The sequence below is a fragment of the Papio anubis genome, chromosome 1 (assembly GCF_008728515.1).
Source record: "Papio anubis isolate 15944 chromosome 1, Panubis1.0, whole genome shotgun sequence".
Lineage (NCBI taxonomy): Eukaryota > Metazoa > Chordata > Mammalia > Primates > Cercopithecidae > Papio > Papio anubis.
In genome coordinates this window covers 150,667,578-150,682,843 of record NC_044976.1, presented here as the reverse complement: position 1 = coordinate 150,682,843, position 15,266 = coordinate 150,667,578, and the positions used below count along the sequence as shown (strand labels likewise).

Below are 15,266 nucleotides of genomic sequence, written 5' to 3'. Positions count from 1 at the left end.
TACACTGGTCTATATGTCTGTTTTTGTACTAGTACCATGCTGTTTTGGTTACTGTAGCCCCATAGTATAGTTTGAAGTCAGGTAGTGTGATGCCTCCAGCTTTGTTCTTTTGTGTAGATTGCCTTGGCTATTCAGCCTCTTTCTTTTTATTTGGTTCCATATGAGATTTAAAATCGTTTTTTCTAGTTATTTGAAGAATATCTATGATAGTTTAGTGGGAATAGCATTGAATCTACAAATTGCTTTGGGCAGCGTGGCCATTTTAACAATATTGATTCTTCCTATCCATGAGCATAGAATGTTTTTCCATTTGCTTGTGTCATCTCTGATTTCTTTGAGCAGTGTTTTATAGTTCTCCTTGTAGAGATCTTTCAACTCCCTGGTTAGCTGTATGCCTAGGTATTTTATTCTTTGTGTGGGAATCATGAATGGGATTGCATTCGTGACTTGGCTCTCAGCTTGACTGTTGTTGATTCATAGGAATGTTAGTGAATTTTGCACATTGATTTTGTATCATAATACTTTGCTGAAGTTGTTTATCAGCTGAAGGAGCTTTTGGACTGAGACTATGGGGTTTTCTATATATAGAATCATGTCATCTGATACACCAAAAATAATCACAAAAGCAAAAACTGACAAATGGGATCTAATTAAACTAAAGAGCTTCTGCACAGCAAAGGAAACTATCAACAGAATAAACAAAAAACCTACAGAATGGGAGAAAATTTTTGCAAACGATGCATCTGACAAAAGTCTAATATCCAGCATCTATAAGGAACATCAACAAATTTACAAGAAAAAAATCAAACAACCCCATTAAAAAGTAGACAAAGGACATGAACAGACACTTTTCAAAAGAAGGCATAGAAGTGGCCAACAATCATGAAAAGAAGCTCAACATCACTCATCATTAGAGAATTGATGCACAGGCAATCTTTCAAAGCAAAAAATGATCAAAAAAACCTTCTGCACAGTAAAGGAAATAATCAATAAATTGAAGAGACAACCCACAGAATGGGAGAAAATATTTGCAAACTATCAACCTGACAAGAGATTAATAACCACAACATATAATGAACTCAAACAACTCTACAGGGAACAATCTAATAATCTGATTTTAAAATGGGCAAAAAATCTGAATAGACATTTCTAAAAAGACGACACACAAATGGCAAACAGATATTTGAAAAAGGTGCTCAACATCACTGATCATCAGAGAAGTGCAAATCAAAATTACAATTAGCTATCACCTTACCCCAGTTAAAATAGCTTCTATGTACAAGACAGGCAATAACAAATGCTGGCGAGGATGTGGAGAAAAGGGAACCCTTGTACATTATTGGCGGGAATGTAAATTAGTACATCCACTATGAAGAACAGTTTGGAGATTCCTCAAAAAACTAGAAATAGAGCTACCATGTGATCCAGCAATGCCACTACTGGTATATATCCAAAAAAAAAAACAAAAAGAAAATCAATATATCAAAGAGATATCTGCACTTTCATGTTTATTGCAACACTATTACCTGAGTGTCCATCAATAGTCAAATGGATAAACAAAACGTGGTACATATACACAATGGAATACTATTCAGCCATAAAAAAATAATGAGATCCTGTAATTTGCAACAGCGGGGACAGAATTGAAGGTTATCATGTCAAGTGAACGATGTTAGGCGCAGAAAAACAAACTTCACATGTTCTCAGTAATCTGTGGAGGCTGAACATTGAAACAATTGAATTTATGGAGGTAGAGAGTAGAATGATGGTTATCAGAGGATGAAAAGCGTAGCTGGGGTGGGGGTGGTCAATATAATTAGACAGATATATAAAATATAATTAGAATGAATAAGATCTGATATTTAAGAGCACAAGAGAGTGACTACAGTCAATAATAATTTATTGTACATTTTTAAATACCTAAAAGTACAATCGGATTGTTTGTAACACAAAGAAAGGATAAATGCTTGAGGTGATGGATACCCCATTTACTCTGATATGATTTTTACACACTGTATGTCTGTATCAAAATATCTCATGTACCCTATAAACATATATATCTATTATGTGCCCACAATACTTTAAAAAAAAAAAGAAAGGAAAATAGGCAGTGGCTAGCACATATTTCCAAGACACCTGATTCTATGGGGTCTTTGTGCCTTTCGTGGCCTTTGAACTATTTACAACTCTGTAACTTATAGATGACTGATAGCAATGCAAATTATTCTTGTCCAGAGACTGCAAATGAATTATTTTTGATGGTGTTTCAGTTGATTTTCCTCTCCTGGTGTTGAAGAAGCCAGTTTTACATTTTTGAAGTAAATTCATTTAAGTATTCCTGATGGCTCATGTGGCCCAATACATGTCTGTACTAGATTCTCCTTTGAATCTGTTTTGGTTTTTGTAGCATCTTACTAGTTCCCTCATTAATAAATGAGTTAAATAAAGTATTTCACTTGTGTTTATATTTGTATAAGATACATTTTTCCTTTAAAAATATATATTTTTCGGCCGGGCGCGGTGGCTCAAGCCTGTAATCCCAGCACTTTGGGAGGCCGAGACGGGCGGATCACGAGGTCAGGAGATCGAGACCATCCTGGCTAACACGGTGAAACCCCGTCTCTACTAAAAATACAAAAAAACTAGCCGGGCGAGGTGGCGGGCGCCTGTAGTCCCAGCTACTTGGGAGGCTGAGGCAGGAGAATGGCGTGAACCCGGGAGGCGGAGCTTGCAGTGAGCTGAGATCTGGCCACTGCACTCCAGCCTGGGTGACAGAGCAAGACTCCGTCTCAAAAAAAAAGAAAAAAAAAAAAAAATATATATATATATATATATATATATATTTTTCTATTGGATGATGGGAGAGGCTTCCAGGCATAGGGAATAATGATATGTTTTTAAGATATGATAATGAGAAAGAACATGGTATGCTGGTAGCAGAAGAGGCACAGGAGTAGTAGAGAGGTGGGCTAGAAGGATAAGCATAATTTAGGTCACAAGGGCCTTGTGATGTAATGAAAGTTTAAAAATATATTATCTTAATAGCTAATATCAGAATTCCTCTTAGGAAGGTTACTATACTTTTTGAGGCAATACTTGGAATGCTGCATGGTGATAGAACATAAGGCATGAAAGTCAGCAGGGATCAAGGTAAACATTTTAGGAGGTGGCTAAAGAAAGCCACCTAAAACAAAGAAAGACATTTGTTTTATCTCCTGAAAAGGGAGGAGAGAAAGAGAATCAGAAATATGATGTGCAATTTAGACCATGTAAGATGAAGAGTCAGTAAAAATGGTGTTGAAGTAGCCAAAAAGCATTTCAAAAAAGCGATGCCTAAAGCTCAACTTGACATTTTTTGCATTGTCACAACGTAAACCCTTTCAAAATTAGCTTTGTGTCGGTGGATTTTATGGGCATATTCTAGGGGATTCTGTGATGTTTGTAGAACTTAAAAAGGAACAGAATTACATATCTCAGTTGCTGCAGAGTCCCAACCCACTAAAACCTGAGCCCAGAAGTGGGGGTGCTAACGCAAAAGGTTCTCCCTATAGAGACACAGAAATCTTAGATAGAAACCGAGATTCCCTCGTGTTCGGAATGACCTTATTTAGCTCTCAATGGGTAATAGATGACATGTGAGTTACACAAACCAAGCATAATGAACTTCAGCTTAGTCTTGAAAATGATAGAGAGCCACTGAGGTGGCTGGAGTGTTGAGATATGACATGAGAACAAGGGCAATGACTTGAGAACAAGGGCAATGAAGTGCTGACTTGGAGTGAGGAGAGCAACAAGAGAAGAGTTGCAAATTACAGAACATCTTATTTTGTAATGGGCAAAAAAAAAAAAACAACAACCTTTACATGGGAACCTTAAAAATAAACTTATAAAACTCAGGACACAGAGCAAAGCTGTGATTGGTAAAGTAATGGGGAGAAGGCCAGACAGTGGTTTTGATCACCAACTCATTGTTTCACACTTCTAGTTTCTACCAGAGGGAAGTCTAAAATTAGCTTCTCAAATATTGTCAGCATTTAAGAAGTAATATCAGCACTAGTGCAGGAGAAAATGGGAAATGATGTGTGAACAGCTTCTAGGGAGTGTTGACATTTTTAAAGAAATGGTTCAGGGAAGGACCATCTTTCTTATCAACTACAAACTCTTTTTGAGGATCAACCTATATTGAAACACTTTGACAGATACAGTTGTTTAAGAGCCCACTCAGTACTGCAGAGCAAAGGAGAAAAAATAATTCTATTAGTTCATTCTTACACTGCTATAAAGAAACCTGAGACTGGGTAACTTATAAAGAAAGAAGGTTTAATTGGCTCATGGTTCTGCCGGCTGTACAGGAAGCATAGCGGCTTCTGCTTCTTGGGAGAACTCAGGAAGCTTCCAATCACGTCAGAAGGCAAAGGGGAAACAAACACATGGCATGGCCAGAGCAGGAAGAAGAGAGAGTGAGTGGGGAAGGTGCTGCACACTTTTAAACAACCAGATCTCATGAGAACTCCCTCACTATCACAAGAACAACACCAAATGGATGGTGCTAAACCACTCATGAGAAATCCACCTCCAAGGTCCCACCTCCAACAGTGGGGACTAGAATTTGACATGAGATTTGATGGGGACACAGATCCAAACCATATTATTCCACCCCTGGGCCCCCTAAATCTCATGTTCTTCTCACATTGCAAAATATAATCATCCCTTCTCAACAGTCCTCCAAAGTCTTAACTCTTTTCTGCATTAACTCAAAAGTCCAAAGTCTCATCTGAGACAAGGCTACTCCCTTCCACATATTAGCCTATAAAATGAAAAACAAGTTAGTTACTTTAAACATACAATGGGGGTATAGGCATTGGGTAGGTACTCCCATTCCAAAAGGGAGAAATCAACCAAAAGAAAGGGGCTACAAGTCCCATGCAAGTCCAAAACCCAGCAGGGCAGTCATTATATCTTAAAGCTCCAAAATAATTTCCTTTGACTCCATGTCCCATATCTAGGACATACTTATGCAAGGGATGAGCTCCCAAGGCCTTAGGAAGCTCTGCCCCTGTGGATCTGCAGGGTGTAGCCCCTGCAGCTGCTTTCATGGGATGGCACTGAATGCCTGCAGCTTTTCCAGGTGTGTGGTGCAAGCTGTCAGTGGATCCACCATTCTGGGGTCTGGAGGATGATGGCACTCTTCTCACAGCTCCAGTAGGCAGTTCCCCAGTGGGGACTCTGTTGGGGGGATGCTCCAACCCCACATTTACCCTCCACACTATCCTAGTAGAAGTTCTCCATGAGGGCTCCACTCTTGCAACAGGCTTCTGCCTGGACATTCAGGCTTTTCCGTACATCCTCTGAAATCTAGGCAGAGGTGGCCAAGCCTCAACTCTTGCACTTTTCCCCCCCACAGGTTTAACACCATGTGGAAGCTCCCAAGTCTTACAGTTTGTACCCTCTGAAGCAGCAGCCCAAACTGTACCTGGGCCCTTTGAGCTATGGCTGAAGCTGGAGTGGCTACAATGCAGGGACCAGTGTCCTGAGGCTGTGCAGGGTAACCAGGGTCATGGGTCTGGCCCACAAAACCATCCTCCCCTCCTAGGCCTCTGGGCCTGTGATAGGAGGGGCTGCTGCAAAGGTTTCTGAAATGCCTTCCAGGCCTTTCCCCCATTGTCTTGGGAATTAGCAATTGGCTCTTTTTCACTTATACAAATTTCTAAAGCCTGTTGGAATTCTTCCACTGAAAATGGGCTTTTCTTTTCTTACCACATGACCAGGCTGCAAATTTTCCAAATCTTTGCTCTACTTCCCCTTTAAACGTAAGTTTAAACATAGGTTGATTTTTTGCTCACACATATAAGCATAGACTGTTAGAAGCAGTTAGGCCACATCTTGAACACTTTGCTGCTTAGAAATTTCTTCCACCAGATACCGTAAATCGTCACTCTCAAGTTCAAAGTTCCGTAGATCCCTAGGGCAGGGGCACAAAGCAGCCAAATTATTTGCTAAGGCATAACAAAAGTGACCTTTACTTCAGTTCTCAATAAGTTCCTCATTTCTACCTGAGACCTTATCAGCCTGAACTTCACTGTCCATATCACTACTAGCATTTTGGTCATAACCATTCAACCAGTCTCTAGGAAGTTCCAAATATTCCTTCATTTTCCTGTCTTCTTCTAAGCCCTCCACACTCTTCCAATTTCTGCTCATTACCCAGTTCCAAAGTCACTTTCACATTTTCAGGTATCTTTATAGCAAAGCCCCACTCCTCAGTACCAATTTTCTTCATTAGTTCTTGCATTGTTATAAAAAAAACCTGACACAGGTAATTTATAAAGAAAAGAGGTTTGGCCAGGCACGGTGGCTCATGGCCAGTACTTTGGGAGGCTGAGGCAGGCGGATCACAAGGTCAGGAGATCGAGACCATCCCGGCTAACACGGTGAAACTCTGTCTCCAGTAAAAATACAAAAAATTAGATGGGTGTGGTGGTGGGTGCCTGTAGTCCCAGCTGCTCGGGAGGCTGAGGCAGAAGAATGGCGTGAACCTGGTAGGCGGGGAGCTTGCAGTGAGCCAAGATTGCACCACTGCACTCCAGCCTGGGTGACAGAGCGAGACTCTGTCTCAAAAAAAAAAAAGAGAAAAGAAAAGAGGTTTAATTGGCTCGCATAATGCTGGCATCTGCTCAGTTTCTGGGGAGACCTCTAGAAACTTACAATCATGGTGGAGGGGAAAGGAGGAGTGAGACATCTCACATGGCGGGAACAGGAGCAAGAGACATGTGCGGGTGGTACCACAGACTTTTAAACAACCAGGTCTCATGATAATTCACTCACTCACTCTCATGAGAACAGCACGAAGACGATGGTGCTAAAACATTCATGAAGCAGTACCCCCGTGATCCAATCACCTCCCACCAGGCCACACCTCCAACATTAGGGATTACAATTCAACATCAGATTTGGGTGGGGACACAAATCCAAACCATATCAATAATGTTTTACTGGACTCAGGTCAAAACATGGTTGAGAATATGAGCTTGGGGGTCAAACAGAATCCAACTTAAGAATGAGTTCTACGACTTACTGGTGATGTGACCTGGGCAAGTTACGTAACCTCTCTGTGCCCGTTTTCATCTATAAATAAGAGGTAAGGCCAGGCATGTTAGCTCACACCTGTAATCCCAATTACTTTTGGAGGCCGAGGCAGGTGAATCACTTAAGGTCAGGAGTTTGAGACCAGCCTGGCCAACATAGTGAAATCCAGTCTCTACTAAAATACAAAAATTAACTGGGTATGGTGGTGCATGCCTGTAATCCCAGCTACTCAGGAGACTGAGGCAGGAGAATTGCTTGAATCTGGGAGGCAGAGGTTGCAGTGAGCCGAGATCATGCCACTGCACTCCAGCCTGGGCAACAGAGCAAGACTCTTGCCTCAAAAAAAAAAAGGTTAGGTGCGGTGGCTAATGCCTGGAATCCCAGCACTTTGGAAGGCCAAGGCAGGTGGATCACCTGAGGTCAGGAGTTCGAGACCAGCCTGACCAACATGGAGAAACCCCGTATCTACTAAAAATACAAATTTAGCCGGGCGTGGTGGCACATGCCTGTCATCTCAGCTACTCAGGAGGCTGTGGCAGGGGAATCGCTTGAACCCGGGAGGCAGAGGTTGCAGTGAGCCAAGATCACACCATTGCACTCCAGCCTGGGCAACAAGAGCAAAACTCCATCTCAAAAGAAAAAAAAAAAAGAGTTAATGCAATAATTTTCTTAAATGAGTAATACGGATTAAACAACAGTAATAATCATGGCTAAGTACTTAGACAATGATAGCTTATTATAGCACTTAATATTTTCCACACTGTATAGCATTTTATACGTACTTTTTAATCCCCATTAAGAATTCTGTAATGCAGATACTATTATCATCCTGATTCTACAGAGGAGATGATGCATGTAAAGTGCTTACACGATGAATACCACATAGCACATGATCAATAGATATTCCATGTTATTACAGATGAGCTTGATGTTAGAAAGTACAATTTGGATAAGAAGGACCAAAGATCACCTCATGACATTTTCTACATTGGACAAGTGCATAGTAATAATCTATCATCTGGGACACTCTACCTAGTAGCTTGCTAGTGGAAAAATTTTCTCAGCCTCTTCTATAATAACCTTACAACTTTGTATCTATTTCATATGCAATAGGAGCAATTAGAGACTTCTGTAGAGCAATGGCGTGATCAAATCATGTTAAAGAAGACTGATTTGTCAAGAGTAGGTATAATGAATAGGAGTGAGGAGAGGGGAGGCATAGAAACCAACTAGGAAATTAATATTACTGCTGGCAAGAAATTTGACAATAAAATAGGAATAGGAGTCTTGATGAGAGATTTTAGAAGTTTTGCTTATCTGTACATCAGGAATGATGGTCTGTAGTTCTCTTTCCTTGTAATGCTTTTGTATAGTTTTGGCATCAGAATAATGCTGGCCTCATTAAATGAGTTGGGAAATATTCCCTCTTCTGTAAGGAATATTTTTCTGGAAGAGGTCATGTGGAATTGGTATTACTTCTGATTGTCACACATTTTACCTATATGCATGTTATAAAACCCTCAATACACTGATGTTGGTTTTGTTTAAAAAGTCAATTATCTTTATAAGAGATTTTAAAAATAATTAAAACTCTCATATATTTATTAACAAAGTTACCACTTATAGTGCTTTTTATTCTTTTGTGTAAATCTGTATTTCTACCTGGTGTCACTTCCTTCCAGTATGAAAATGTTCACATTTCTTGTAGTGAAGATATGCTGGTAATAAATTATTTAAGTTTTTGTCTGTCTGAAAAGGTCTTTATTTTGCCTTCATTTTTAAAAGATATTTTTGCTGGATATAAAATTCTAGGTGGCAGGTTTTTTCTCCATTCTGCACTATAAAGATTATCCCACTGTCTTCTTATTTTCATTGTTTCCAGTGAAAAATCTGATATCATCTTTATCTTTTTTATCTGACTGCTTTTAAGATTTTCTCTCTATGACTAGTTTTGAGAAATTTGATTATTATGTGCCTTAATGTCATTGTATTCATGTTTCTTGAGCTTTGGGTTCATTGAGCTTCTTGGACCTGTGGATTTATAGCTTTCGTCAAATTTGGAAAATATTTGGCCATTCTTTTTCTAAATGTTTGCCTCTGTCCTACATCTCTATTTTAGGGAATCCAATTACATATATATTAGGCCACTGAAATTGTCTCACAGCTCACGGCTCTTTTCACTTAAAATAAATTGTTTCTGATTTATTTTGAATACTTTTTGTTGCTATATGTTCAAGTTCATTCATCTTTTCTTATGTAATTATAGTCTACTGTTAATCCTATCCAGGGTCTTTTTCATCTCAGACATTGCAGTTTTCATCTCTAGAAGTTTGGGTTGGATCCTTTTTATATCTTCACATACCTACTTATCTCTTTGTATGTACACACAATGTTTACAATATCTTTTAGTGTCTTTATCTGTTAGTTCTAAAATCTGTATCATTTCTTGCTTCTTTGCAAGAAATTTTTGATTGGATATGAGACATTTTAAATTTTATCTGCTGCTTTTTGTCCAACATCTTAGCAAGGCTGTGTTTGCCACTGCTCTCTGAGCTTTGCAATGCGCTCAAGGACAACAAGAAGAAAGATGCTGGAAAGTTGGCCAAGAAAGACAAAGACCCAGTGAACAAATCCAGGGACAAGGCCAAAAAGAAGAAGTGGTCCAAAGGCAAAGTTCAGGACAAGCTCAATAACATAGTCTTGTTTGACAAAGCTACCTATAACAAACTCTGTAAGGAAGTTCCCAACCATAAACTTATAACCCCAGCTGTGGTCTCTGAGAGACTGAAGATTCAAGGCTCCCTGGCCAGGGCAGCCCTTCAGGAGCTCCTTAGTAAAGGATTTATCAAACTGGTTTCAAAGCACAGAGCTCAAGTAATTTACACCAGAAATACAAATGGTGGAGATGCTCCAGCTGTTGGTGAAGATGCACGAATAGGTCCAACCAACTGTTCATTTGGAAAAATAAAACTTTATTAAATAAAAAAAAAAATCTGCTTAGGTGTTGGATATTTTTATATTCCCATAGGTATTCTTGAACTTTGTTCTAGGATGCTGGTATCTTACTTGAAAATAATTTTTAGTCTTGCTTTTAAGATGTTAGGTGAGACCGGAGGTGCACTTAGTCTAGATTATTTCTGACTACTGAGGCAAGAACTTTTTGAGTCCTCTACTAAATATCCCATGATATAACATTTTCCAGGTTGGATTATAGAAGCAGGCACTACTCCTTTCTCTGTAGTAGAGCTGAGTACTATTCTCTTTAATCTTCTTGGATGGTTCTTTGTCCAGTCTGGATAATTTTCTCATACACATGTGCCAATCAATACTCTGCTTAATACTCAAGGGGACCTTCCTCAGGCACTAACCACATTTTCATGTGCTCAATAGCCAAAGGTGATTAATGGCCAATGTTTTTAGTGACACATATATGAAACATTACTATTAATATTATTGCAGAAATTTCTATTGGAAAGTATTATTCTAGAGCCAGGCTTATCTGACATCAAGCCTTTACTCAGTGCATCAGTGCTTCTCAAAATTTACTGTGCATTTAGACCAGCTAGGGATCTTGTCAAAATGCAGATTTGGCTTCAGGAGGTCTGGTTCGTATCTGAGATTCTCTATTTCCAACAAGATACCAGGTGATGAGAATGCTATGAGTCAGCAGACCACAGTTGAGCAACCCTGTAACCCAGGAGATACAAGCTTGCATATATTATTAAGTTGGTCTGTTTTCTTTTTATGTGGAAGAAAAACACACTGAAACAAACGAAAATAGACTAATAGTGAGAAAAGATCAGTGTAATATCTCATAATTTTTTTTTTTGCTTTTATGCAATTGTTTCAATACCTAACTGACAATTCTACATTTACACACAAGTTAATTTTCTAAATACATATTTAGGAGGGTGAGTTCCATGTTTGCTTAATTTTAATGTGAAGAGAACTTTATGCTAAAAGGATAAAATAGTATTCAGTGATATACTAGAGGTGGCTCATACCATTTTATGAGAATTGTTAAATTTTTAGAAATTTTGCAAGCCATTATGCAAAGTTAAAATATAATTAAATTACTTTAAAATAAAGATATCAACTACTCAAACCCATCACTGCCTAATTATTTTGCTACTTTTTTTTCTATATTGTTTTACTACTTTACTATTATTTACCTCTTGAGGTTACTAGCACCTGTTTTATCTGCCAAGTTGAAATACAACATTTTGGTGAGCTACTACATGTTGGTAGTGACAGTGAGAGGAGGCTGCCAAATGCCTAGGCTTAGGGGCAGGTCCCCGGCAAAATCCCACCTACAAGCCGAAGATAGTTTAAAGCCTGAAAGCAAAGCTACAGGTTAAATCCTCGGACCAGATCAAGAACCCACCTTCCCGTTTGGCATACCTTCCTCTGATTGATCCCCATTCTTCATCTATTTTACATATACCTGGCCTTCCCTAGTTGGTTTTCTACACTGTTGTGCCGACCTTTGAGCGTTGTCTTTGCTTTGACCTTTTTTGCATACTCACACACCAATCAGCACATACTCCCCATTCTGAGCCCATAAAAGGTCCTGGGCCCAGCTATATTGAGAACTTTCCTGCCTTCAAGTAGGAGGACCATCCCTGCGTCCCCTCCCCACTAAAAGCTGTTTCATCACTCAATATAACTCCCTGCCTTGCTCACTCTTCGAGTGTCTGCATGCCTACTTTTTCCTGGTCATGAGACAAGAACCCAGAGCTCACTGAGCTAAGGAGCAAAAAGTCCTGCATCAGTAGCTTGAAATTGACCATTTACACCACAGAAACAAGAAAATACTGCAAATAAGGGCTTCCCTTTTTCCCCAGAGGGCTAACTATTACACATTTACCAGCACACCTCTGATGGTAGTGCCTTGGGAGCCACAGTAGATTCAAAACATAATAAATTAAGTAGTGTCTTAAACAATAATATTTCTCACCAATTCTTAGAGTTAACTGGGATCAGACATTTTGAAACATGGGAGAAACATGATAATCAAGCCTAGGGGCAGATCACTCACCCAAGAAAAAAGGCCAGATCCTTAGACCCAGAGAATCTGGCATACCATTATAATCCAGCTTCTTACCCACAGCAGGAACCATGAGGCTACACAAGATCTTGAGGAAGGGAAGCAACCAGCTTTGTTCTTAACTGGAACAGACATCTCAGTCATTTATGTGCTGGAGATAAAACTTATTGATGCAGGACTCTTCCTTCCATGTGCCCTCACTGCCTCTCCACTTCCCAGCACGCCCAGAAAGATCAAAGAGTGTCTGTGCTTTGCCATCACAGTTTCTAGGTCTTTTATGATGCAGAATTGGGAGAATAAGTAAGAATAGTAAGAACAGAATATGGGAGAGGAGGACATGAGATCTAAATTGAGACCCTTTCTGAGGGTCAATGTGGGGGTTGGGGAGAATTACAGGCTAAGTAAATAGAAGGCCAATAAGTGGCATAGCTTAATCTAAGAGTTGGAGGAGGCATGGGTAGAGATGTGTTTGAAGAGGTTAAGTGGGTGATTATGTTAGACCTTGTGAACCTGGTAAAGATTCCCTGTATCCAAGAGCAACAGAAGGCCACTGAAGGATTTGAAAGAGAGAAGATACAGGATTACATTTACATTTTGGAAATAACATTTCAGCTGCAAAGTAGAGAATATATTGGAATGGGCTAAGCCTGGAGACAGGGAGACCAGTTGGCAGTGACCTGATGGTAACGAACAATTACAGAAGTTATAGGGTATTTATACCTTTGCAGTGGGCGTAGGCAAATAAGACAAGTTCAATACAGGCTATTGAAAAGTCATTTGAATACCTGGGATCTTAACCTTTTAACCTTAGATATTTGCCTTTGTGAAAGGAAAAGAAATCTTGGGGCCCCAAGGTCACTAAGCTAAGAGGAAAAGTTAAGCTGGGAACTGCTTAGGGCATACCTGCCTCCCATTTTATTCAAAATCATCCCTCTGCTCACTGAGAAAAGTACATATTTGATAGCCTCCTTTGGAAAGGGTGATCAGAAACTCAGAAGAATGCAACATTTGTCTCTTATCTACCTATGACCTGGACGCCCCCTCCCCACTACCAAGTTGTCCCAATATTGATTGATGACTCATGTCTCCCTCAAATGTATAAAACCAAGCTGTGCTCTTACCACCTTGGACATATGTCATCAGACCCTCCTGAGGCTGTGTCACAGGTGTACATCCTTAGCTTTGGCAAAATTAACTTCCGAAATTGACTGAGATGTGTCTCAGATATTTGGGGATCACACCTTATACCTGGGTGTGCAGAGTCCTCCCTTCCTTATAATTATACAGGATCTATCACATGCAAGGTACTCTGGATAGAGTAAACTTCTAGTGTTCCAAAGGAATGTAAACTATTAAAGATATATTTATTTTATTGTTGCAAAGTGTCTCTCTTCTGAGGAACAAAAAGCACTTTATAATATTGTTTTATAGCCTACTGGTTCCCTGTGAAGCTGGAATAATCAACAATCACAGTCTTTTGACTCATTAACAGGATTGAGTATTCACAGGCTATAAACTATCAATAAACTATCCAGAGAGGGAGCAGTCTCTCCTTTGGGGATGTTCTGTGCCATCCTCATTGACAAACCAAACATAACCCCCAGCTACCTTAAAAGATTAAGATTTATGTTTGAGAACTCTAAGGACCCATTAATCAAGAAGACTGGTGAACAAACTATGCTTTAGTTTACTTGTAAACAGTATATATGTGTTCTCAACCTGAGAATAATCACTAATGCTATCAGCATACCTTGGATATACATTTTCCCTAGATATTTTAGTTTGGAATAACTTGAACCCAATTTTCATGCATTAATATTAGTTCATAATTATAGTCATGTGTCACTTCACAACAGGGATATGTTCTGAGAAATGCAGCCTCGGGAGATGCCATTCTTGTACAAACACCATAGAGTGTACTTACACAAACCTACATGGTATAGCCTACTACACACCTAGGCTGTATGGCATAGCCTATTACTCCCAGGCTACAAACATGCACAGCATGTTACTGTGCTGAACACTGTAGGCAACTGTAACACAATAAGTATTTGTTTATCTAAATATATCTAAATGTAGAAATGACACAGTAAAAATACAGTATCATAATCTTACGGGACTACAGTCGTATACATGGTCCATAGTTGACTGAAACATCATTATGCAGGTCATGACTATCACATCTGAAAACACAAAGCAACAGATTCTCTTTTGTTTTTGTTAAAACTGTGTTGGCTCTACCTTCTCTAGCAGAGCTGCACCTAAACACTTCCAACTTAATGTACTCACAAAAATGTGATTGTCTCTTTTGAGAACATTCTGTCTCTACATAGATTAATATCTGTAGAATTCATAAGGAAAAACAAAACAATACATATCTTTCATTTATATATACACAGATACAGATAAATAGACCATTCCAGAAAAGGAAATTAACTTCAGTGAACTATTTGTAATTCATTCCTTCAAAAAATTAAAGGTTATTTGAAATCTGGAATTCATATTAGACTGTGAAGTTAAACTCTGGGTGAACTTTTCTGATTAAGGGAATTTAACATACCAGAAAGAATAACTTCCAAATCTCAAGGTCAAACATGGGGCTATGAACTTATGGCCACTGGGGTGATCAAATGGCTGAAAGTCATTGCAGTATAACTCAGGTAGTAAAACCTGGGAAAAGGTGGGGTATCAATGTTATAGGGAAAGTGCCCAAATATTGGAATAACCCCAGAAGCTAAAAGAAGAGCCTCAGACACATTAGATAGTAAAGGAGAAGTACCTACAGGAAAGCAAGACTATTACTTATCAGTCATACCACATGTAAGACCTACAACTTGAATGCTCTTATGACACTGAGTGTTAAACAACTTCTCCTTGCAGAAGTGCTGTGACTAGGTTTCAGTTCTATAGTTCTGTCTATCCATTTGGTCAGAAGATAATGAGAATCTTCAAATGCTGCGCACCATCCAAAGGCCAGAGTTATAGAGATGAAAGATACTCAAGGGCTTTGGGGCTGAAATGGGAACAAGGAAAGGAAAGGAAAAAAAAAAAAAAAAAAAAAAAACCAGATGGTGTATTTGAGCAGGGATCTGTGGAGTGCTAAGAACTGGAAGATAGTATAGAAACAATAATA

At 39.2% G+C, this 15,266-nt stretch overlaps 1 protein-coding gene across 1 annotated transcript in view; it reads left to right on the top strand.

Annotated features, from left to right (window-relative positions):
* The window catches only part of LOC100997979, a 42,193-nt gene extending 32,126 nt beyond the window's left edge, over nt 1–10,067 (top strand). Inside the window, exon 4 of the mRNA XM_031666960.1 lies at nt 9,569–10,067. Coding sequence (XP_031522820.1) covers nt 9,569–10,065 — 497 coding nt within the window. The 3' untranslated portion in view covers nt 10,066–10,067. The remainder of the gene's footprint in view (nt 1–9,568) is intronic.
* Nucleotides 10,068–15,266: the final 5,199 nt, after the last annotated feature.